General features: G+C 35.3%; 1 protein-coding gene across 2 annotated transcripts in view; it reads left to right on the top strand.

Moving 5' to 3' along the window:
• Positions 1 to 24,166, top strand: part of PARG (poly(ADP-ribose) glycohydrolase) — a 131,055-nt gene that overhangs the window by 2,968 nt on the left and 103,921 nt on the right. For both annotated transcript variants that reach the window (XM_069067222.1, XM_069067223.1), the window contains exons 3-7: positions 1,841 to 2,824; positions 4,378 to 4,561; positions 6,073 to 6,195; positions 6,367 to 6,450; positions 19,004 to 19,078. In XM_069067222.1, the coding sequence (XP_068923323.1) occupies positions 1,841 to 2,824; positions 4,378 to 4,561; positions 6,073 to 6,195; positions 6,367 to 6,450; positions 19,004 to 19,078 (1,450 nt within the window). The remainder of the gene's footprint in view (positions 1 to 1,840; positions 2,825 to 4,377; positions 4,562 to 6,072; positions 6,196 to 6,366; positions 6,451 to 19,003; positions 19,079 to 24,166) is intronic.

A 24,166-nucleotide genomic window follows, 5' to 3' on the forward strand; every position in this document is an offset into this window, starting at 1 on the left:
TTATATAGTATATGTTATAACAGTTTCACTAAAGAGGTAAAATAAACGAGTTTTATAGAATTATATACTGAATAAATACATACTGAACATGTATATCATAAAACAAGACCTCTGTCATTGTTCCTGCTATTGTTCCTCCCTGGAGTGCCCTTTCTGTTCTTCTCTACCATCTAAATACTCATCAGTCCTAGTTCAAAGAATGCATTACAACTACTTTAAATATACTTTCTCCACAAACACTTTTTTGACAGCTATATCCCACATTGGTCTTTCATTTTCCTTGAGGCAGCTAGCTGGGACAGTGGATAGAACCCAGGGCCTAGAGTCAGGAAGATCTGAGTTCAAATGTGACTCTGACACTTTGTGTGTTAGTCACACTTTGTGTGACTGGGCAAGTCACTTCACTTCTGCTTTCCTCAACTGTAAAATGGGAATATTAACATCACCTACTTCCCAGGGTTGTTGTACTGGTTCAAATGAGATAATATTTGTAAAGCATTTGGCACAATGCCTGGCACATAGTAGGCATTTAATACATTTCTGTCCTTTCTTCTGTCCTCCTGTAAAACAAAATCCCTACCTCAAGCAGCTTACAAATCTATTTAATTGTACCATGTAAATTAGTACTGGATTATAAATTTATTTACTAATTTTGTTCAAATTTTTCCTCAATTAGATTGTAAGTTTCTTGTGGTCAAGCTTTATGCTTAAAGTCTTGATATCTCTAGTGAAGGACTATGCACATAGTAGGTGCATATTTTTTTAATGTAATAGTCATCATTCAGCAAATAATTATTAAGTATCAGTAAGACACAAAACTTACTCTTAAAGATCATAGAAGAAATGAGTTATATTTACGAAAAATTATAATACAATATAGACTATAACAACTGCAGAAAACTAGCAGAAACAAAATGTGAGAATAGAAAAGAGGGAGAGAAACCTTCTAGAAGATGTTTGACCTTTGAGGGAGGGCTTAGATCAGGAACATTTGAAATGGGTCTTGAAGGATTGGATTTCAAAAGGAAATTGGGGGAGTAGTAGAAGTGTTATCATGGCATGGGCAAAGGTATGGAGCTGAGAAAGTGTAACTTGTTTGGGGGAATATTGCTTAAAGTACATTAATTATTACATCATATTTTAATATACTTAATATTAAATTATATTTAATATAATAATTTTATATATAATTATATTAATTATTGTACATAAAGTACAATAATTGCTTAAAGTACAGGGAGAACATGTAAGATTAGTTTAGAAATGTAGGTTGGTTCTGGATACTGTGAAAAGCCTTGAGTGTTATGAGTTTAGATACTTCAGTCATTGTGTAGTAGGAAGCCTTTGACAATTTTTAAGCAGTGAGTTGATTGATCTGAGTTATCCATCGGAAAGGCTAACTTGGATAAATTGGAGGTGAAGAGTTTAATTGGGATGCTCTTACAGTAATTCAGGGTAGGACTTGAATCAAGGCAGTATTAATGTGGAAAGTTAGGACTTGAGAATCTAGAGGCTGACTTGGTAATTAACTGAAGGAGAGTTAAACACGACTGAAGCATCAAGTGCAGATGACCAGAAAAATGGTAGTGCCATTAACATTTAAAGTGCTGAATTCCTCAAGGTTTTTCTAGTAGTACTAGTGGTGGTAGTAGTAGTATTTAAATCACCAAGAGACTAAGCATTTTCATATAGCTGAATATTTGGAAATTGCTTAGTTTAAATTTCTAAGTGAAAATACAAGTTGTAAAAAGTTGAGTTTCTTTTTAACACAGTTGTAGACTACTGATTATTTGCATATGAGTTTTATTTAATTTGTTTATTTTTTCTTTCTCCCTTGCAGTTTGAAGAGTAAAGATACCATCATAGCAGCAGGATCTAAGATGAGTTCTATACAGAAAGATAACTTTTTCCAACATAACATGGAGAAGTTAGAAAATGTTTCTCAGCTGAGCCATGCTAAATCCTCTCTAGATAAAAGTACAAAGCATTTCAACCATCCTCTGACGTCTAGTACCTGTAAGTCGCAAAGTGAAGGAAAACACACAGAACTTTTGGAAGCTGAACCTCAGGAAGTAACCCTTGTGGCAGATCAGTTCAGAAATGCTAATGTGGATCAATTGTCCCATAGTGATGATGAAATTCACGTAGATTGTGAAGAAAATAGAGATAATAGGCAGCTCTTATTGACGCCTGTAAAGATGGCAAATTCCAAGCAGCCTATGAAAGATACACAACCAAGAGAGGCCTCAAGCAACCTGCAGCCCAGTAAGTGTTGCCAGCCTGTCCATGACACTAGTGCCGATAGTCAACAGGAAGAGGTAGATGTTGTTCCTGAGAGTCCACTGTCAGATGTTAGTTGTGGTGACATTTTACCTGGTCAGAAAAATGTTGAGAAGATGAACAGACAAGAAAGTCTTGCAGAGTCTCCTCTTTTTGAGAAAGAAAGTGAACCAGAGTCTCCAATGGATGTTGATAATTCTAAGAATAGTTGTCAGGATTCAGAAGCAGATGAAGAAACGAGCCCGTGTTTTGATGAACAAGAAGATGCTAATTCCTCCAAAGTAGCAGATAAGTCATCCAGATTTCAAACAGGAGAGACTAAGATTGAATGTAAAAAACAGCAGTCTACTAAGGTATGTGAAGATAGTGGATTGAGCCTTCAGTTTGAAGGAGTAGAGAGTTCCACTGGAGAGGATCATTTACACACCAAATCTCCGACCATCTCTGGTCTGAATGTGGAATGCAAAGGTCCCAAGCAACTTGGGAGAAAGGATTCTAAAATAACAGATCACTTCATGAGAATGCCTAGAGGAGAGGACAAAAGGTAATCTTTCCCGCTCTTTGTAACCTCAGAGCTTAGCTTAATGTCTAGAATGTAGCAAGCATTTAATAAGTGCTAATTGCTGAACTGAATTACATGTAGGGCATTTTTTAATTTTATAAGTGAGCTAAATAGAATTGTTATGTCGAAACAAACTTTTTTCTTCTAGATTAGCCCTATTAAATATAGAGTACTAAATTTAAATTCTCAAAACAAGAAACAAAATAGTAAATGAATTCATCTTGGAAGTTAAATTTTTCACATTATTTCCTTTTATTTTTAATGTCAATTAAGAGACTTAGAAATTAAATAGCATCCTATGTAGACTTAAGTGCTGATTTGTTTTTTGAAAAAATTAATCCTACTAACTAAATTATGTATTTTTCAACTTAATGTGTTTTAGTTTTTAAGCCTAAGCTCTAAAATTCATATAACTTAGAGTTACTGAAGGAGACCTGGGAGACTGGTTTTGTTGTCTTTTGTTTTCAGAAAGGACCAAAATGGCATCTGGAGCCAGTACTGTGGTAAAGTTTTATGGTTCGTGGCAGTTGGGTGTTTCTATTTGAATTTGACACTGTTGACATCATAGTGGATACAGTCCTAGACCTGGAGTCAGGAAGACTTAAATTCAAATCTGACCTTAGGCATTAAATAGCTGTATGACTGGCCAAGTCACTTAACTGCTCATAGTGTCAACTTATTTGCAAAAAGATGGGGTTGGACTCAATGACCTTTAAGATACCTTCTAGTTTTAAATATATAATACTATGATTTGACAGAATATTCAGATTTTGCCTTTCCCAGGAGGAGTTTATTTCTATGCAGCAGTTTCTTGTGTAAAACTTTTATTTTTGGTATGAAAAATGTTTTGCTTCTGGATATAGGTATAAAGTATGAAGTATTGCTTCATTAAGTTGGGACATATTTCAGGAACTTGTGGTTTTTGTTGTTCAGTCATTTCAGTCGTGCTCAACTCTGCATCACCCCATTTGGGTTTTCTTCCAAAGATACTGGAGTGATTTGCTCATTTTACAGTTGAGGAAACTGAGGCAAACAGGGTTAAGTGACTTGCCAAGAGTCCCAGCTAGAGAGTCATCAGTTTCACCTTTCACTACATTCATTCTAGCACAGGCTTCAGCTTTACTTTTGCTGCACATTTGTGGGGAGAGAAAAGGGATTATTGATGAAGAAAGGGAGGTGGCAGCTGAGGGGGAAAGGCAGATGGTCTTCAGGGCTTCTTTTCTTTTGATCCTGTATATACAGTAGGAAAGTAACCCTGTCCTGATACTCTCAACTACATTTTTGGTGGGGGTAGGGTAGTAATTTATTTTTTTCTCCAATTACATATGAAAAAGATCTTTAGCATCTGTTTTCTCCTCTTCCTGAGATGGTAAACAATCGCTATCTTTTTTAATCATTCCAGGTAATTATTTGTATAGATTAAATTTATTTTGGCTCCTGAATGTTGGAGTTTGTTTCTGGACCCACAGATTATATTTGTTCATCTGTAGAATTTTTAGAAGTAATTTGCAACAATTTGTTTTTCTTGATTTTAGAAAAGAACAGTGTGAATTCAAACACCAAAGACCAGACAGGAAGATCCCCAAGTATATTCCACCTCAGGTTTCCCCAGATAAGAAATGGCTTGGAACTCCTATCGAGGAATTGAGAAGAATGCCTTTATGTGGAGTTCGTCTTCCTCACCTAAGACACTCTGTCAACCATACAGTAACTGTTCGGGTGTGTCACCTTACCTGTTATGGGAGAAAACTTCAAAGACCTTATTAAAATAGTTTTAAGCCATCTCCTCATTGTTATGTATAAGTAGTCTTTCTTGTTATAACTATCTAAAGCTGTAGAAGTCACTGGTTAAGTACAACATATGGTGATTAAAATGGTAGCTTAACTTTTTTTTTTTTGCCTTTTTTGGGAGGGCAATTGGGGTTAAGTGACTTGCCCAAGGTCACATGGCTAGTTTTGGTGTTAAGTATCTGAGGCCAAATTTGAACTCAGGTCCTCCTAACTCCAGGGCCAGTGCTCTCTATTCACTGTGCCACCTAGCCGCCCCTGTAGCTTAACTTTTAAAAGAAAAAAACAAAATGATTATCACCTCAACTTGAACTTTCAAATTTATAGAAAAAGTAGAAAGCCTTAATTTAAATATATTTCTAGCAAAGCTGAACTGAATGACCTCACTTGGATTCCTTTTGGCATGCATGACATTATAATATAATGCAATTACATTCATTATTTTTTTCTTAAGTTAAAAAAAAAAAAGCACCAAAATTTATTCAGAAAGTATTTTGGAAAATCTAGTAAGATTACTTTTAGTTCTCATTAGGAGCATCAACAGTCATTAAGTAGGTTACCTGTAAAATTGTGATACCATTAATGAGGCACTTGGTTGTATAGTCCAGGTAGTTTTTATTGATATGTGTTTAATTCTCCAAGTAAAATAATACTTTGTTCACATAATACCCATCTGTTACTTTATTTCTCATGTGATGACCAAACTTATACATAGGTACACATTTTTTAAAGTCATAAAATATTTGTAGATTTGGAAATGGAAGAATCTGAAAAATAATGTAATGTATGAAACATAATACCTGATATATTAGAAACCCAGATAATTCCTGTTTTTTCCTTTCAAATTATATAGAACATGTTCTTTAAACTTCCTTTTTTGCTTTCTTTCATAGTTGATAAGCTCTTAGTTTAGTTGGTGACTTCACTTTTAGATTGTATAAGTACATTTCAGTTATGTCAGAGAGCAGAGATGTCAAACACTCAGTGCACCAAGTCAGATTAAAATGTAATTGGGAAATATTTTACAAATTAAATAAAAATACTAGAACATGGATAATGTTATTATGTGGTTTCCTGGTCTGTTTTGTGGTCCACAGAGGCCCCTTTTGTACTTTTCTATTTGAGTTTGATATGACTGTTGTTGGGAAAATTCATGCATTAAGTTGAGGGTTTGGATTAAATTACCTCTAGGAGCTCTGTTAGCTCCAGGATTCTGTGATTCATTTCTTCACTGGATTTAACAGTGGTTTTTATTTGAAAAACAACTTCCTCTATAAGTGAGTTTTACATAAAAATGCTAAATCGTTTTAAGACTTTTTTTGTTAAAGAAGCTTAGACCATGATCTATACAGTTTAATATTAACTTTTCAGTATCTTCTTTAGAAGTGAAGTGTAGATAAATGTTTGTACATGTTGCATTTTGAATATTCTCTTTGTTGCAGGTAGATCTTTTGAAAGCTGGAGAAGTTCCTAAACCTTTTCCAACACATTATAGGGATTTATGGGATAATAAACATGTCAAAATGCCTTGCTCAGAACAAAATTTGTACCCTGTAGAAGATGAGGTAAGAAAAGGAAGTGAAATTTTTAGGTATACTTATGAATAAAAATCGTGTGTGTGTGTGTGTGTGTGTGTGTGTGTGTGTCTGTCTGTCTTTGGCTCATTTTCAGAACTAGGATGTAAAGGAACTTGGGCATCCTTTTAAATTAATATCCCTTTCTTTTTTTCTAAAAAGAATGGTGAACGAACACCAGGCAGTCGGTGGGAACTCATTCAGACAGCACTCCTCAACAAGTTCAACCGTCCACAAAACTTGAAGGTATATCCACTGTATACTTCTTTTCTTTAATGGAGTTGATGGTGACTACTCTCTGCCTTTTATGTTCACACATTCTGCTCTGCCCCCTGACACCTTATTGTAAGTGACTTAACTTATAGTATCCTTTACTTCCAGAGTTATTTCTTTGAAAGGCTTCTTCCTTCTTTCTAGGTGTTCTCTTTTTCTTTTTTGTTTGTTTCATTTCCTTGACAGAAAGTGTAGGGAGAGAAAAATGAAATGATAGTTAAAGTATTTGCCTCAGGTCACATCTCAGGCTTTTAACTTTGTGACTTGAGATCCTCCACACTTTGTGCTTTATGGTTTTATTATTATTATATTATTATTTTTTGCCTTTTTTTTTTTGGAGGGCAGTTGGGGTTAAGTAACTTGCCCAAGGTTACATGGCTAGTTTTTTTTTGTGTGTGGGTGTTAAGTGTCTGAGACTGGAACTGAACTCGGGTCCTCCTGACTCCGGGGCTGACGCTTTACTCACTGTGCCACCTAGCTTCCCCTTATGGTTTTATTATTAAAATGAGCAGGGATGTGAAGTGAATCTGAAAGTCTACCTCTAAAAGGACAATTTCCATGAATAATGGAGATAATTATCAAAGACCTTAAGATATAAGAATAATTTATTAAATAGTATTTTAGTTAGATTAATTTCAGGAAGTAGTGAAGGGTGTTTCTTTAAGCATTAGTTTTGTCGCTACTACTAACTTCAGTCAACTAAAGGAAACTCTCTCATCTCTAATCATCTTATATTAGTGATGGAGATAGTTGACTCCTAGTTTTTTGATAAGATACTCAGGGGCCTGCGATTTTGTCTGGGTGGGTGAATATCATACCCTCTGTATACCTTAGTGGATAGTCTTTAAGAATCTCTGTGACTGAAAAAATGAGTAATCTAGTCATTAACTTCATCCTACTATGCCTCTTCAGACTTGGCTAATCAGTTCACAAGCCTTCATTAAGTGCCTCCTATGTGCCAAATGCTAAGGTTACAAAGACCAAAAAGTAAATGATTCTTATCCTCAGTGGAGCTTCTGTTCTATTGGGGGCCCACATGGATGTCTACAGGGTGTCCCAAAAGTATCAGTATAGTGTGAAGTATTAGTAACTCAAAGTATATACAGAATAAATGTATGTAGTGCAAATGCAAGGTATAGTCAGGGAGGCAGGACACTAGCAGTTGGAAAAATCACCAGGGCCTTCATATAGAAGTTGGTGCTCAAGCTGTGTGTTGAAGAACAAGGGAGACTGTGAGGGAGCGGTGAGGAGAAAGGGTATTCTAGGAGCCTGTCCATGCTAAGGCACAAAGGTAGACTGTGGGGTGCTGTGTGGGAACAGTGAAAATGCCAGTTTGGTTAGATCATCAAGTGCTGGAAGGGGAGTAATATGTAGGAAGCTGGAAAGATTCATGGGGTCAGGTTGTGATGGCCTTTAAAAGCCAAGCATCCTAGAGAGCAATTGGAAGTTGTTCAAGGAGGTGAGTGACATGGTCTTTTTATTTTAGGAAGATCACCTTGACAATTGTGTGGGAAAATGAATTGGAGTGGGGAGAGACTTGTAGCCAGGGGATCACATATTCAGGTTCTTCCAGTGATCTCTGATAGAATTCAGCTGAGCCAGATTATTTTGAACTCCTGTCAAAAACAGCTATAACTTTCTTTACTATAGCCTCACTCTCATTGGACTTGAATTCCTTCTTGGCTATTCTTATCCCATACTTATCAATCTGAATATCTTTCTACTTGACCAAAAAGGCAGAAGCAAATGGAAATTTAATATCTTGCTTTCACTCTGTGCTATGTTCGTATTGCACTATTCATTGAAGTCACAGATATTTCTCTTTCCTGTTGTTTTTAACTCCTCAACATTGTTCTTATAGGTATGTATCACTTATTCTTTGTGATGGTCCTTTGATTTTTGGGTGTATATCCTTTTAATCACTACATAACAGTATTAAAAATAAAGGATAGATAAAGATGAACAGGCTGCTTTGACTTCTTTGTACTTAGAACACTTTTCCCTGTCTTGTACTTATTTTTCCATGTCCCTCATTGTGGTATATTAGGAAGATGTTAATTGTTTAGACAGCACAGTGGATAGAGCACTGGACTGGAGTCAAGAAAGAGCTGTGTTCTAATCTAGCCTTAGACATTTACTAGTTGTGTGACCCTGGGCAAATCACTTAACCTTTGTCAACTTCGGTTTCCTAAACTATAAAATGGGGATAAATGATAGCATCTGCCTCACAGGGTCATTGTAAGGATCAGATGAGATATTTGTAAAGTTAAATATTTAGCACAATTCACTCGGCACAGTAGGTGCTTAATAAATCCCTCTTTCCTTCTCTCTCCTTCCCTTTCTTCCTTCTCCTGAATTTAGATTCAGTATAACAAAGAAATCCACTCATTTTCTTCTGTATACTAAAGGAGCTATGGGAAAAATCTAAACCCCTGTTAATGAGCATGAAGACAAATACTCAGTGCATAACATTCAGTATCAGGTTGGGATAGTCATACTTGTGGAAAACTCATAAATATGTGTGCTTGTAAAGGATAGAGACCTCAACGGGTGAATAAAGCATTTTGTTTTTAGACATCATATGGCCAGTAATTACATAGACTGTTAGTTCTTCTTTGAATCTAGAGTATTTCTTATGGATTATGAGCAGAAAGGGCTCCTTGAATACTAAGTCATAATTTTAAAAATATTTTGCATGTGAGTAATGCCATAGCCCAAGAGAGTGAGATTGAATATAGATTAGTAATTCTGTTTCCTCAAACTCACTTTCCTTAACTATTAAATGAGTACAAATAATAGCGCCTACTTCCCAGGGTGGTTGTATGGATCAAATGAAATAAGGTAAAGTACCTAGCATAGTGCCTGGCACATAGTAGGTGCTATATAAATGCTAGCTATTGTTATTGTTACTTTGAATTTTGGTAATTCCTAGAAGAGCTCTTGAGGAATCACAAATCATTTTTAGTGATGCTTATCCTTGATCACTGTTCTTTTAAACCAAATTATAGTATGAGAGCTTGTTAATAGTATAAATCAGGTCCATAAATCAGAGTCTAGAGATTAAAAAATGAAGACAAAACTTAAAAGCAATCTCAAATTTACTGTAGACCTCCCATTTAAATGTGATGAAAAAAAATGACAACATAAAGACACTTTTTTAGCACTTAACATTACTAGTGCCTATAGCTGTCTTCTGTTTTTAAAAAAAAATATATTTAATATTTCATTTCCCCCCAATTAAATGTAAAAACAATTTTTAACATTCGTTTTTTTTTTTTAAATTTTGAGTTCCAAATTCTCTCCCTCACCTCCCCCTTCATTGAGAAGGCAAATGATTTGATACAGATTTTACATGTGCAGTCATGCAAAATATATTTCCATATTAATCATATTAAAGAAAACACAGATTGAAAAAACAACCCAAGAAAAATAAAGTAAAAAAAAAGTATACTTTGGTCTGCATTCAGACTCCATCATCCATTTTTCTTGAGATGAGTGACATTTTTTATCATAAGTCTTTTGGAATTGTCTTCTATCATTATGTTGTTGAGAAAAACTAAGTCAGTTATAGTTGATCATCCTACAATATTTGCTGTTTCTGTGTGTAATTGTTCTCCTGGTTCTACTTATTTGACTTTGCATCAGTGCACATAAGTCTTCCCAGGTTTTTCTGAGAGTGATAGCTTGTCATTCTTATACTGAAACATTCCATCACAATCATATACCATGACTTGTCAAGCCATTCCCCAGTTGATGGGCATCCTCTCAATTTCCAATTCTTTGTCACTACAAAAAGAGCTGCTATAGATTTTTTTGTGCACATAGATCCCTTTACTTTTTGTTTTTATCTCTGTGGGTATACATAGTTTTATAGCCCTTTGGGAATAGTCCAGATTGTTCTATGGAATGTTTTTTTTTCAGTTCTCGGCTCCACCAACAGTGCATTAATGCCTCAGTTTTCCCACATCCCCTCAACCATTTGTCATTTTCCATTTCTGTAGGTGTAGTATAGTACCTCAGAATTGTTTTAATTTGCATTTCTCTAATCAATAATGATTTAGAGCATTTTTTTATATGACAATAGATAGCTTTGGTTACTTCCTCTGAAAACTTTCTGTTCATATCCTTTGACCATTTAACAATTGGAGAATGAGTCTTTTTTTTTATAAATTTGATTCAGTTCTCTGTATCTTTGAGAAATGTGACCTTTACTAGAGAAACTTGCTGTAAAATTTTTTCATAGATGATTATTAACTGTATTTCCTTCCATCCTGTTTTTCCCCGTTTATCATTTTCTTTCCTTTCACCCTGTCCATACTCAAAAGTGTTTTGCTTGGGTGGCTAGGTGGCGCAGTGAGTAGAGCGCTGGCCCTGCAGTCGGGAGGATCTGAGTTCAGTTCTGGCCTCAGACACTTAACACAAAAAAAACTAGCCATGTAACCTTGGGCAAGTTACTTAACCCCAGTTTTTGCGTTTTGCTTCTGAGTAGTGCCTCCCTCAATTTTTCTTCCCTTCTGTCACCCCTTCTTTTATCCCTCCCTACTTTCCTGTAAGGTAAGATAAATGTCTATACCCAACTGAATGTGTATACTGAGCCAATTCTGATCAGAGTAAGGTTCAAGCGCTCTCTCCTTCCTTCTCCATCTTTCCTTCCACTGTGAAAGTTCTTGTGCACCTCTTTTATGTCAAATAATTTATCCCATTCTACCTCTCTTTCCCTTTCTCCCAGTGCATTCCTCTTTCTCACATCTTAATTTTTGTTTTTTAGATACCATCTCCTTATATTCAACTCATAACCTGTGTCCTCTATCTATGTATACTTCTAATTGCCCAAATAATGAGAAAGTATTTAGGAGTTGTCAGTTACTCCTGCTCTATGGGAGGTCTCTTGTAACAAGTAGAATAGCAATGTAAAACCAGTAATACAGTGATCCAGTGAAAGTTGCTGCAATATTTCATGTCTGCAGGATCCCTCCCTCCTACCTTAGTTTTTAAAAAAAAATCTATTTTTTCTTCTGTCCCTGTCCTCACCACACCATTTTTAAAAAGCTCATTTTTTGTAATAAATATGCATAGTTAAGCAAAACAAATTACTCTAAGGACTATAAAAATATGTGTGTATTATTTTTTTTATTAATAAGTTTTAATCTTCAACATTTATTTCCACAAGATTTTGAGTTCCAGATTTTCTCCCCATCTCTCCCTTCCCTTCCACCCCAAGATGGCATGCATTCTGATTACCTCTCCTCCCAGTCTGCCCTCCCTCTATCAGCCCACCCTACCCTTCCTATTCTATCCCCCTTCTCCTGACATTCTTGTAGGGCAAGATAGATTTCTATACCCCATTGCCTGTACATCTTATTCTCCAGTTGCATGTAAAAACAATTTTTAACATTTGTTTTTAAAACTTTGAGTTCCAGGGGCAGCTAAGTAGCACAATGAGTAAGAGCACCGGCCCCAGAGTCGGGATGACCTGGGATCGAATCCGGGCTCAGATACTTAGCACCACACCTAGAAATAACTGGCCATGTAACCTTGAACAAGTTACTTAACCCCAATTGCTTTAAAAAACAAAACAAAACTTTGAGTTCCAAATTCTCTCCCTTTTTCCTTCCCCTCCCATCCTCATTGAGTTGACAAGCAATTCAGTATTATACACGTGTAGTTATGCAAAATGCTTCCATAATAGTCATGTTGTGAAAGACTGTTTCCTTCCGTCCTATCTTGTGTCCCGTTTATTCTATTCTCTTATTTGACTCTGTCCCTTTTCAAAAGTGTTTGCTTCTGACTATGCCCTCCCTTCTATCATCCTCCTCACCCCTGTCCCCTTCATCTTACTTTCCTGTAGGGTAAGATACCCAATTGAGTATGTTATTTCCTCCTTAAGCCAAATCTAATGAGAGTAAGGTTCACTCATTCCCTCTCACCTTCCCCTTCTTCCCCTCCATTGTGAAGACTTTTTCTTGTCTCTTTTTTTTTTTTTTAACTTTTTGGGGTGGGGATGACAGGGCAATTGGGGTTAAGTGACTTGCCGAAGGTCACATGGCTAGTGTTAAGCGCCTGAGGCCAAATTTGAAATCACGTCCTCCTGACTGCAGGGCTAGTGCTCTATTCACTGTGCCACCTAGCTGCCCCTCTTGCTTCTTTTATGTGAGATAATTTACCCCATTCTATCTCTCCCTTTCTCCTTCTCCCAATATATTCCTCTCTCACCCCTTAATTTTATTTTTTAAATACAGCCCTTCATATTCAACTCTCCCTGTGCTCTGTGTGTGTGTATACATACATACATATATATGTGTGTGTGTGTGTATGTGTTCTCTCCAACTACTAATACTGAGAAAGGTCTCATGAATTACAAATATTTTTCCATATAGGAATGTAAACAGTTCAACTTTAATAAATCTCTTATGATTTCTCTTTCCTGTTTACCTTTTCATGCTTCTCTTGATTCTTGTATCTGAAAGTCAGATTTTCTATTCAGCTCTGGTCTTTTCCTCAAGAATGCTTCAAAGTCCTCTGTTTCATTGAATGTCCATTCACCACCCCAAAGTGTTATACTCAGTTTTTCTGGGTAGTTGATTCTTGATTTTAATCCTAACTCCTTTGACCTCCAGAGTATCATATTCTAAACTCTCCAATCCTTTAATTAGAAGCGGCTAGATCTTGTGTTATCCCAATTGTGTTTCTATAATACTTGAATTGTTTATTTCTGGCTGCTTGTAATATTTTCTCTTTGACTTAGGAACTCTGGAATTTGGCTACAGTGTTCCTAGGAATTTTCCTTTTGGGATCTTTTTAAAGAGGATTTTGGTATATTTATTCAATTTCTATTTTACCCCATGGGTCTACAATATCAGGGCAGTTTTCCTTGATAATTATTTGAAAGATGATGTCTAGGCTCTATTTTTGATCATGGCTTTCAGGTAGTCCAGTAATTTTTAAATGATCTCTCCTGGATCTATTTTCCAGGTCAGTGGTTTTTCCAATGAGATATTTCACATTGTGTTCTATTCTTTCATTCTTTTGGTTCTGTTTTATAATTTCTTGTTTTCTCATAATGTAATTAGCTTCCATTTGCTCCATTCTAATTTTTAAGAACTTATTTTCTTCAGTGAGCTTTTAGACTTTCTTTTTCATTTGGCCAATTCTGCTTTTTAACGTTTTCTTCTCCTTATTGGCTTTTTGGACCTCTTTTGCCATTTGGATTAGTCTATTTTTTAAGGTCTTATTTTCTTCAGTATTTTTTGGGGTCTCCTTTAGCAAGCTGTTGACTAGTTTTTCATGATTTTTTTTACATCACTCTCATTTCTCTTCCCAATTTTTCCTCTACTTCTTTTATTTAATTTTCAAAATCCTCTTTGAGTTCTTCCATGACCTGCAACCAATTCATATTTTTCTTGGAGACTTTGGATATAGGAGCTTTGACTTTGTTGTCTTCTTCTGGTTGTATGTTTTGATCTTCTTTGTCACTAAAATAAGATTCTGTAGTTTTAATTTTTTTTACACTGTTTGCTAATTTTCTCACTCAAATATTTGACTTTCTAACTCTTTGTCAAGGTAGGACTCTGCTTCCAGTGTATAGGGTATCTTGTCCTAACTTTCAGATGTTTTGTGCAGTTGTTTTCAGAGATACTTTTCAGGGCCAGTAAATTTTCAGTTCTTCCAACATGGTATGATCAAAGGAGAGGTGTTTACTCCTCCCCTGGCCTATGTTCTGGTCTGTGAGTGACCACCAGCACTCTTTTCTGCCTTGGAACTGTGAGGAGGATTCCCTCTTCACTGCAACCAGAAGCTGTGCCACACCAGCGGTCCTCCTCACCACAGGACCGCGACTCAGATACAAATACGACAAAGCAAGAGAATCCTGTCTCTGTGCCAGCAAAGAGATCCCTGCAGTCGCCGTCTGATCAGCTGCTCTTATCACCACCATCTGTGGGCCCAGAGCTCCTGAAGCAGCAGCTGCTGCTGCCACCATGTCTACTGCCCTGGGGCTGAGGCCAGATCCCACTCCTCTTTCGGGCAGGTCCAACAGAGTTTTCCTACTGACCTTCTATGCTGTCTTTGGCGTTTGTGGGCCAAAAAGTCGGGAAATTGCCACAGCTGCCAGAGATTCAGTCCCTGAGGCCAGCTCTAGCCCTGTCTGTGCCAGCGCAGCCCATGCTGGACTGCGCTCCACTCCCAGTCTGATGCGATAGACCCTTCTTGTCACCCTTCCAGGCTGTCTTGGGTTGGAGATTCGTTTCACTTACTGCAAAGATTTTTTTCCCAGTTGTTTCCTTTTTTAATCTTAATTTTATTTGCTTTGTGCAAAGCTTTTAAATTTTATGTAATCAAAATCATCTATTTTGCTGCTTAAGGAACTAATTGTTCAGTGTAACAGAGTAGGTATACAGCATACAGAAACAACATCAAACTGCTGAGAAAATTGTCTGGCAATAACAAAAAAATTAAATTTAGGCCAACACCTCACCCTTAAACAAAGATAAGTTCCAAATAGGTATTTGAGATAAGAAAGGTCACTCACATCATAAACATATTAGCGAAATATGGAAAAAATTATCAGATCTGTGGACAGGAGAAAATTTCATAAACAAATAATTGAACAAACCATAAATGAACTTCCAAAGGTAAAAAAAATTAGGACCATGTGGACTCACAAGTGAACTCTATCAAACATTCAAAGAACAGTTATTTATAATATTATATGAATTGTTTGCAAAAATAGCAAAAGAAGGGATCTTATTAAATTCCTTCTATGGAACAGATATGATGTTGGTACATAAACCAAGGTGAATCAAAATAGAAAAAAAAGTATAGACCAACGTCCCTAATGAACTTTGAAGCAAAAAATTTTAAATAAAATATTAGTAAAAAGGTGAAAACAAACAAAGTACAAAGATTTTACAGAAGAATCAGATTGGATTCATACCAGAAAACTTGTGAACTTAAATTTGTTAATAAAACAAAACGAATAAAAGTCGTGTTTATAGAAATAGATGCAGAAAAAAATCCTTTGGCAAAATATGATGCTCATTTCTATTAAAAATATTAGAAAACTAGGAATAAATGAACCTTTCATTAAAATGATAAGTAGCATAAATCTAAAACAAAAACCTTATGGAGATAAATTAAATTTTCAGTAGATTGAGAGGAGAAGCAAGGATGTCCATTGTCAGTGTTTCTATTTAACGTGGTAGTAGAAATGCTTTCTATAGTAATAAGACAAGAGAAAGAAATTGAGGGAAAACCAAATATAAAGAAGCCAAATTGTTACATTTTGTAGTTATGATGGTGTATTTAAAGAAATCTGTCAGCTAGAAGTAATTGAAATGATAATTTTACAGCAGTTGTCCAATTTATAAAATAAATCATCAGGATTTCTATATAGCAAAACACAGCAAGAAGAGATAAAAAAGAATTTAAAATTATAGAATATATAAAGTACTTGAGAGTGTCCTTTTTAAAATATACACAAGAACTATATATAAATACAACTACAAATAACTTTATGTAAATAGACTTAAGTAATTGGGAAATGTTTTTGCTCATGGGTAGTATGAATCAGTATAATAAAAATGACAGTGTTACCTAAATTAATTTAATTATTCAGTATCATGCCAGTCAAAATACCAAAATATTAATTTACAGAACTAGAAAAAAATGAAATTCATATGGAGGGGGGAAAAAAGTCATTATCCTTTTCTCATTTTAGGGGCTGAGGGTGTGGTATCTTTGCAATCTGGAAAATTTGCATAAATCTTTTTGCTATTATGCAAAACTGTACATATATTTTATGCTTTTCCGAATTTCTAAAGTTTTGCTGTGTTGTCTGCTGGCCTTTACATGTCATCTGTGACTTCTGCAAAACTTCCTCCAAATTCCCTTTTAGTTTCTTACGCCAACCTGTAGTGTATGAAAACTGCAATGGGGTAAGTTGCCATGTGGAAGGTATAACTGTAGTGAAAAGAAATGGAATAAAGGGGGTCTAACAGTGTTAGATCTCAAGCTATACTACAAAGCAGTTACTGAAACAGTTTAGTACTGATTAAGAAACAGAAAGATTGAACAGCAGAACAGATTAGGAATACAGTACACAGGGGAAAATGCATCCAATATCTTAGTGTTCACTAAGCACAAAGACTGCAGCTAATGTGAAAAGGACTCACTGTTTGACAAAAACTGCTGGGAAAATTATATAGCAGTATGGTAGAAAATAAGATATTTAATGAGGAGGAAATTGGCGACTATATACAAAAATTATATAGACTAGAGCAAACTCAGCTAGTTGTTTTTCTGAATTGTTAAACAAGTACACCAGTAGATGGCATAGTCATCTGTTCCAAATAGAATTTTGACCCCATTGATTCAATTGTATTTTCAGATCATACATATTGTAACCTACCTATTTCTGTTCATCCTTTGGAACTGTTGTCCATGCCTTCCCATATCTGTCACTGAGAATTCATGCAATGGGGTGGGAGGGGGGACCTTAAAATAAATTAAATACTCCTTGATATAAATTTATTTTGGCCTGACAACAGTTTGTCCGAAAACAAAACTATAAACAACTCCTAAATTTAAAAAAATAACATTTTAGATCACCATTTCTGAATATATTTCTCACCTGCCAACCAAGCCCATCTCTTGTAACAAAGCATAAAGAAAGAGAGGAGGAGGCAGAAAGCATTTCAGCAAAACTAGCCAGCATGAATTGACAGTACATAGCCAAGCCACTGTATGATATCCATAACCTCCTACTTTTGCAAAGAAGGGAAGGAAGTTTATTTTCTCTTCTCTTTCAGAGATAGTCTTGTTCCTTACAATTAAATAGCATTTAGTTTCTTTTTATTGTTCTATCCATTTTCATCATTATCATTGTGTATGTTGATTTCCTGGTTCTATTTATTTATTTCACATCATTTCATGTGAGTCTCACATGCTTCTGTGCATTCTTCCTGGTGTGATATTATTCTGTTATATTATTTAATCTTCATTTATCCATTCCTCAGTTTATGGACATCTACTTTGCTTCATATTCTTTACTGCCACAAAGAGTACTGCTACAATTATTTTGATGTATTTGGAATCTTTCTTCATTTTAGTATAGCTTACTAGTAGTGGTATCTATGGCCCATAGGGTATGGACTTTTTTGGCCCTTTGTTAATGTGACTGCAAATTGCTCTCCTGAATGGTTGGAGCAATTCACATGTTCACCAGTAGTTTAATGGTGTGCCTGACTACCAGTGGCCCTACTCATTTTTTCCTTTGCAAATATGCTACATGTGAGGTGAAAGCTTAGATGTAACAAATTCCTTGATTAGACTCTTAGAGGGCAGCAGTTTCAACAGAACGTACCAAATGCTAGGTAAATGAAAAATTATTTATTGATATTGAATACATTATATATTTCCTTGTTCCTTGCTACTCTCCCCAACTGATTAATTTTCCTATTTCCATTTTTCACAGGCATATTTTATTTTTAAAGCAAATTTTAAAGAAAAATGAATAAAATCAATTAAGAAAGTGAAAAATTTTGGCAGCATTAAGCAGTCTCTCCCTCTCTGTAAAGAAATAGAGAGAAGCGTCTTCCCATAGCTCTTCTTTGGGGTCAACTTTTATACAATTTTACAACATTTGTTTTTGATTGTTCTATAGTGCTTGTTCTTTCCATTTACGTCGTTGTCATCATTATGCATATTGTTTTTGTTTCCTTTTACTTTAGTTTGCATCAGTTCATGTTAGTCTTCTGTGTTTCTCTGTATTAATTAAATTGTTTCTTACCATACAGTAATAATCCATTACATTCATATGCCACAGTTTGCTTAGCCATTACCCAATTGATGGGCATCCACTTTTCTAGTTCTTTGCTACCATAAAAAATGCCTTAAATATTTTGGGTCTTTTAATCAATGATCTCCTTGTGTTATATGCTTAACAGTGGAATCTCTAGATCAGAGTATACAGACAGTTTAGTTACTTTATTTGCATAAATCCAGATTGATTTCTAGAACTGTATTAATTCACAGCTCTACGAACAAGGCATTGGTATTCTTTTTTTTCCACAACCCTTCCAAAATTGACTATTCCTATCTCTTATCATCTTTATCAATTTGCTGGATGTGGGGTGAAATTTCAGATACAGAAAATTCTTTGATTAGACTTTTCGATATATGGCAGAAATTGAACAGGAAATACCAAATATTATACAGCTGAAGATTATTTATTGGAATTGAATACATTTTATATTTTCCTATTTCATCATTCTCCTTTCTCTGCCAACCCACAGAGGATTAACTTTCCTAATTCTGTTTGTCATAGGCTCATTTTAAAATGAATATGTATTTTTTCTGTATATTGATTGATGTGTGATAAGGAGGTAGGTGATGGGGAAAACTTGTCTAGAACTAAGACATTTTTAGGTGATAATCCATTAAGTAGATAATCTCTTAGTAAATATATTAATTGTATAAGTTTTCTCTACCCCAATCGTTGACTTAAATTTTGTTCATAATTTTTCCATAGGATGCTATTTTGAAATACAATGTTGCGTATGCCAAGAAATGGGACTTTACAGCTTTGATCGACTTCTGGGATAAGGTAGAGTATGTTTATAGTACAGTAATCATTGTAAAGAGTTGAAAATAGTCACAATTTGCTTCTTCTGCGTTCTATTATTTTCAGCTATCCTATTTGATCAAATCACCAACTTGCTCATGTAGTAATGACATCTACTTTGGCATGCTACTGCAAATTAATATTTTTCTTCATTTCTTTGTATAATTATAAATTAAGACAGATCTTATCTAATTTTGATTGCCTACTAAAAATATTAAGCAATCATGAATCCAGATAGTTATATTAATTCCATTGTGCATTTGTTTATTCAATAAATATTTATTAAATATCCACTATGTATAGCTAATGCATTCTGAACTTTTGGAAGATGCTGGCATCCTAAAATTGTAGGTTTTTGTGCTGAAAGGGGCTTTACATATCATATAACCCAGCCCCCTCATTTTACACATTAAACCCAGAGAGGTTCAATGCTTTACCCATAGTCACACAGGTCATCCCATAGCTAGGATTTGAATCCAGATTCTCTGACCCCCAAATCCATTATATTTTTTATTATACCATACTCTGATTGAGAGAATGATCTGTTAAGAGTTTAGGTAATTTATATTGAGCACTCTATTCACTCTCTTGGCATGTTATACCACTATGTGGATTACCAGTTTGTCTTCTAAGGCTCCTAGAGCCAATAGGAATATATAGAGAGGGAATAAAAGTATTCTAAAATGAAGCAAAGAAGGCAATTTAAAGTGACACAAATTGGCTTATTATTTTATATTGACTTTAGTATTTTAGTATTGACTTAATATTTTATACTTAATAATGTATGTACTATGAAAAGCAAAAAATATGGGAATATGTTTTGAAGTGACTTAAAGTTTTTGCCCTGTGGGTTTCTTTCATGATTGTTTTCATTAGCTAAGAAAACATTTGCAAAATATACATTTCTTTTTTAACCTTTGAAACAAAGGTATTCTGTATCCTTTCTTTCACAATGCATGCGTAAGATATTCCCTGCAAATCATATTGGTAAGGTGGTTGTTGAGAATTGTATTGTAAGAATAAGTATCCTAGTGACTGCTGTGGTGAGCCTTTTGACATATTTGGATGTCATCAGTCTTTCTAACTTTAGTAGCAGTAATTTTATTACTAGTAACAGGTATATTTATCATTGGCAAAGTTTAGGGGTTCAGAGTGGAGACTACTGGAATAATGAGGTCTTAACTTTAAATGAGTCAAGTTCTCTTAATGGAAGACATTTACGTTACTTTATTCTTTCAGTGCCAGACTTTGATACATCAGTGGATTCATTTTCTCACTCTATTGGTGGTCACGGTATCGTTTGTGGTTCTTGTTTACATCCTGCTAGAAATCTTTCATACAGGATCTACCCAATGTCCTAAAGACTTTGATATGGTCATTTTGATATTTTGTGAGTACAACATAGCACTCAGGTTGGCCACCTGTTATCCTTTACTGTAGCAATCTATCTGGCTTTGCTAGGATTGATGTCTTTTGTATCCTCTCTTTTATGCAAGTTATGTTGATCTTCAGCTTCCTATCAACCACCTCTCTCTTTCTTTTTTTTTTTTACATATCCCTTCATAGCACTTGTAATTTTTTTTAATCTGTCTATCTATTTTTAGTTTTTAACATTCACTTCCATAAGATTTTGAGTTCTAAATTTTCTCCCCCTCCTTTTCCTCCTCCCTCCCTAAGATGGCGTGCAATCTGATATAGTCCATACATATACATTCATATTTAGCATGTTTTTACATTAGTCATGTTGTGAAGAAGAATTAGAGCCAGTGGGAGGAAACCATGAGAAAGAAGAAGCAAACAAACAAAAAAGAGAGCAAATAGTATGCTTCAATCTTCATTCAGACTCCCTAGTTCTTTTTCTAGATAGATAGCATATTCCCTCATGAGTCTTTTGGAGTTGTCTTAGATCCTTGCATTGCTGAGAAGAGCTAAGTCTCTTAAAGTTAGTCATTGCATAATGTTGGTGTTACTGTGTACAATGTTCTCCTGGTTCTGTCACTTCACTCAGCATCAGTTCATGTAAGTCTTTCCAAGTTTTTTTGAAGTCTGCCTGCTCATCATTTCTTATGAAACAATAGTATTCCTTTACATTCATATACCACAGCTTGTTCAGCCATTCCCCAGTTGATGAGTATCCCCTCAATTTACAATTCTGGGCCACCACAAAAAGAGCTGCTGTAATTATTTTTGTACATGTGGGTCCTTTTCCCATTTTTATAATGTCTTTGGGATACAGATCTAGAAGTGATATTGCTAGATCAAAGGATATGCATAGTTTATAGCCCTTTGAGCATAGTTCCAGTTTGTTCTCCAGAATGGCTGGATCAGTTCACAACTCCACCAGCAATGCATTAGTTTTCCAGTTTTCCCACATCTGCAACATCTATCATTTTCCTGTTTTGTCATGTTAGCCAATCTGATAGGTGTGATGTGATAACCTTGGAGTTGCTTTGATTTGCATTTCTTTAGTTAGTAGTGCTTTAGAGCATCTTTTTATTATGATTATAGATAGCTTTAATTTTTTTATCTGAAAACTGCCTGTTCATATGCTTTGACCATTTATCAGTTGGGGAATGACTTCTATTCTTATAAATTTGACTCGGTTCCCTATATATTTGAGAAATGAGGCCTTTATCAGAGATGCTGGTTGTAAAAATTATTTCCCAGCTTCCTGCTTCTCTTCTAATCTTAATTGCATTGGCTTTGTGAAAAAACTTTGAAATTTAATGTAATCAAAATGATCCATTTTGCATTTCATAATGTTCTTTATCTCATGTTTTGTCATAAATTCTTCCATTCTCCATAAATATGATAGGTAAACTATTCCTTACTCTCCTAATATGCTTATACTATCAGCCTTTATATCTAAATCATGTACCCATTTGGACTTTATCTTGGTGTATGGTATAAGATGTTAGTCTGTGCCTAGAGTCTGTCATACTATTTTGCAGTTTTCCTAACAGTTTTTGTTAAATAATGAATTCTTATCCCAGAAGGCAGTCTTTGTGTTTATCAAAGGATTACTATTGACTACTTTGTCTTGTGTGTCCTGTGTACTTTATCTATTCCACTGATCTACCGCTCTCTTTCTTAGCCAATACCAAGTAGTTTTGATTGCTGCTTTATAAAAGTTTAAGATCTGGTATGGCTAGTGGCCTGCCATCCCTTGCATTTCTTTTCATTAATTCCCTTGATATGCTGGACCTTTTGTTCTTATGGATGAATTTTGTTACTTTTTCTAGCTCTGTCAAATTATTTTTTGGTAGTTTGGTATATCACTGAATAAGTAAATGAAAATTTAGGCAGAATTGCCGTTTTTATTATATTAGCTCAGGCTACCCATGAGCAGTTGATATTTTTCCAGTTATTTAGATCTGATTTTTATTTGTGTGAAAAGTGTTTTATAATTGTCTTCATATAGTTCCTGGGTTTGTCTTGGCAGATAGACTCTCAAATATTTTCTATTTTCTTTTTTTTTTTTTTTTTTTTTAAATTATTTATTTATTTTTAGTTTTCAATATTCATTTCTACAAGATTTTGAGTTACAAATTTTTCTCCCTGTCTTTCCTCTGCCCTGTACCCTAAAATAGCTAGCCTACTGAATACCCCTTTCCCCAGTCTGTTCTCTCTTATACCCTTCCCCATGTCCCTACCTGCCAACTTTCTAGAAAGGCAAGATGGATTTCTGTACCCTAGTGCCTGTGTATCTTATTTCCCAGTTGCATAAAAAAAAAAAAAAACTAACAAGTTTTTTTTTATACACATTTGTTTTTTAAAATATTGAGTTCTGGGGCAGCCAGGTAGCACAGCGAGTAAGAGCACCGGCTCCAGTGTTGAGAAGACCTGGAGATCGAATCCTGGGCTCAGACACTTAGCACCCACCCAGAAACACTTGGCCGTGTAACCTTGAGCAAGTTACTTAACCCCAATTGCTTAGGGGCAGCCAGGTGGCCCAGCGAGTAAGAGCACCGGCTCCAGTGTTGGGATGACCTGGATCAAATCCGGGCTCAGATACTCAGCACCACACCCAGAAATAACTGGCTGTGTAACCTTGAGCAAATTACTTAACCCCAATTGCTTTAAAAAAATAAAAAAAAAAAAATATTGAGTTCCAAATTTTTTCCCTTCTTCCCTCCTCACCCCTCCCCACTGAGAAGATATGCAATTCTGTATAGGTTGTACATGTGTAGTTACGCAAAACACCTCCATGGTAGGTATATTGTGAAAGACTAACTATATTTCCTTCCATCCTATCCTGCCCCTCACTTATTCTATTTTCTCCTTTGACCCTGTCTCTTTTCAAAAGTGTTTGCTTCTAACTGCCCACTCCCCTAGTCTGCCCTCCCTTCTATCATCCCCCCTCTTATCCCCTTCCTCCCCTATTTTCCTGTAGGGTAAGATACCCAATTGAGTGTATATGTTATTCACTCCTTAAACCAAATTCAATGAGAGTAAGGTTGTCCTGTTCCCTTTTACCTTCCTGCCCTTCCCTCCATTGTAACAGTTTTCTTTTGCCTCTTTTATATGAGATAATTTACCCTAATCTATCTCTCCCTTTCTCCTTCTCCCAATATATTTCTTTCACCTCTTAATTTTATTTTTTAGATATCATCCCTTCATATTCAACTCATCCTGTGCCCTCTGTCTATGTATACATGTACATACATATGCACACCTTCACATACATATTTATGCATACCTATACCATCCTATGTATGTATATGTATATATATATATATATATACACCACACATATGTATTTCCTTCAACTGTCATACTGAGAAAACTATGAGTTACAATGATAGTTTTTCCATGTAGGAATGTAAATAGTTCAACTTTAATAAGTTCCTTATGATTTCTTTTCCCTGTTTACCTTCTCGTGCTTCTCTTGCTTCTTGTATTTGAAAGTCGGATTTTCTGTTCAGCTCTGGTTTTTTCATCAAGAATGCTTGAAAATCCTCTTTTTCATTGAATGACCATATTTTCCCCTTAAGCATTGTACTCAGTTTTGCTGGGTAGGTGATTCTTGGATTTAATCCTTGCTCCTCTGATCTCCAGATTATCATATTC

This window comes from Petaurus breviceps, unplaced genomic scaffold (assembly GCF_028583685.1).
Source record: "Petaurus breviceps papuanus isolate PSGF00001 unplaced genomic scaffold, PetGlider_PUasm1.0 90740, whole genome shotgun sequence".
Taxonomy (NCBI): Eukaryota; Metazoa; Chordata; class Mammalia; order Diprotodontia; family Petauridae; genus Petaurus; species Petaurus breviceps.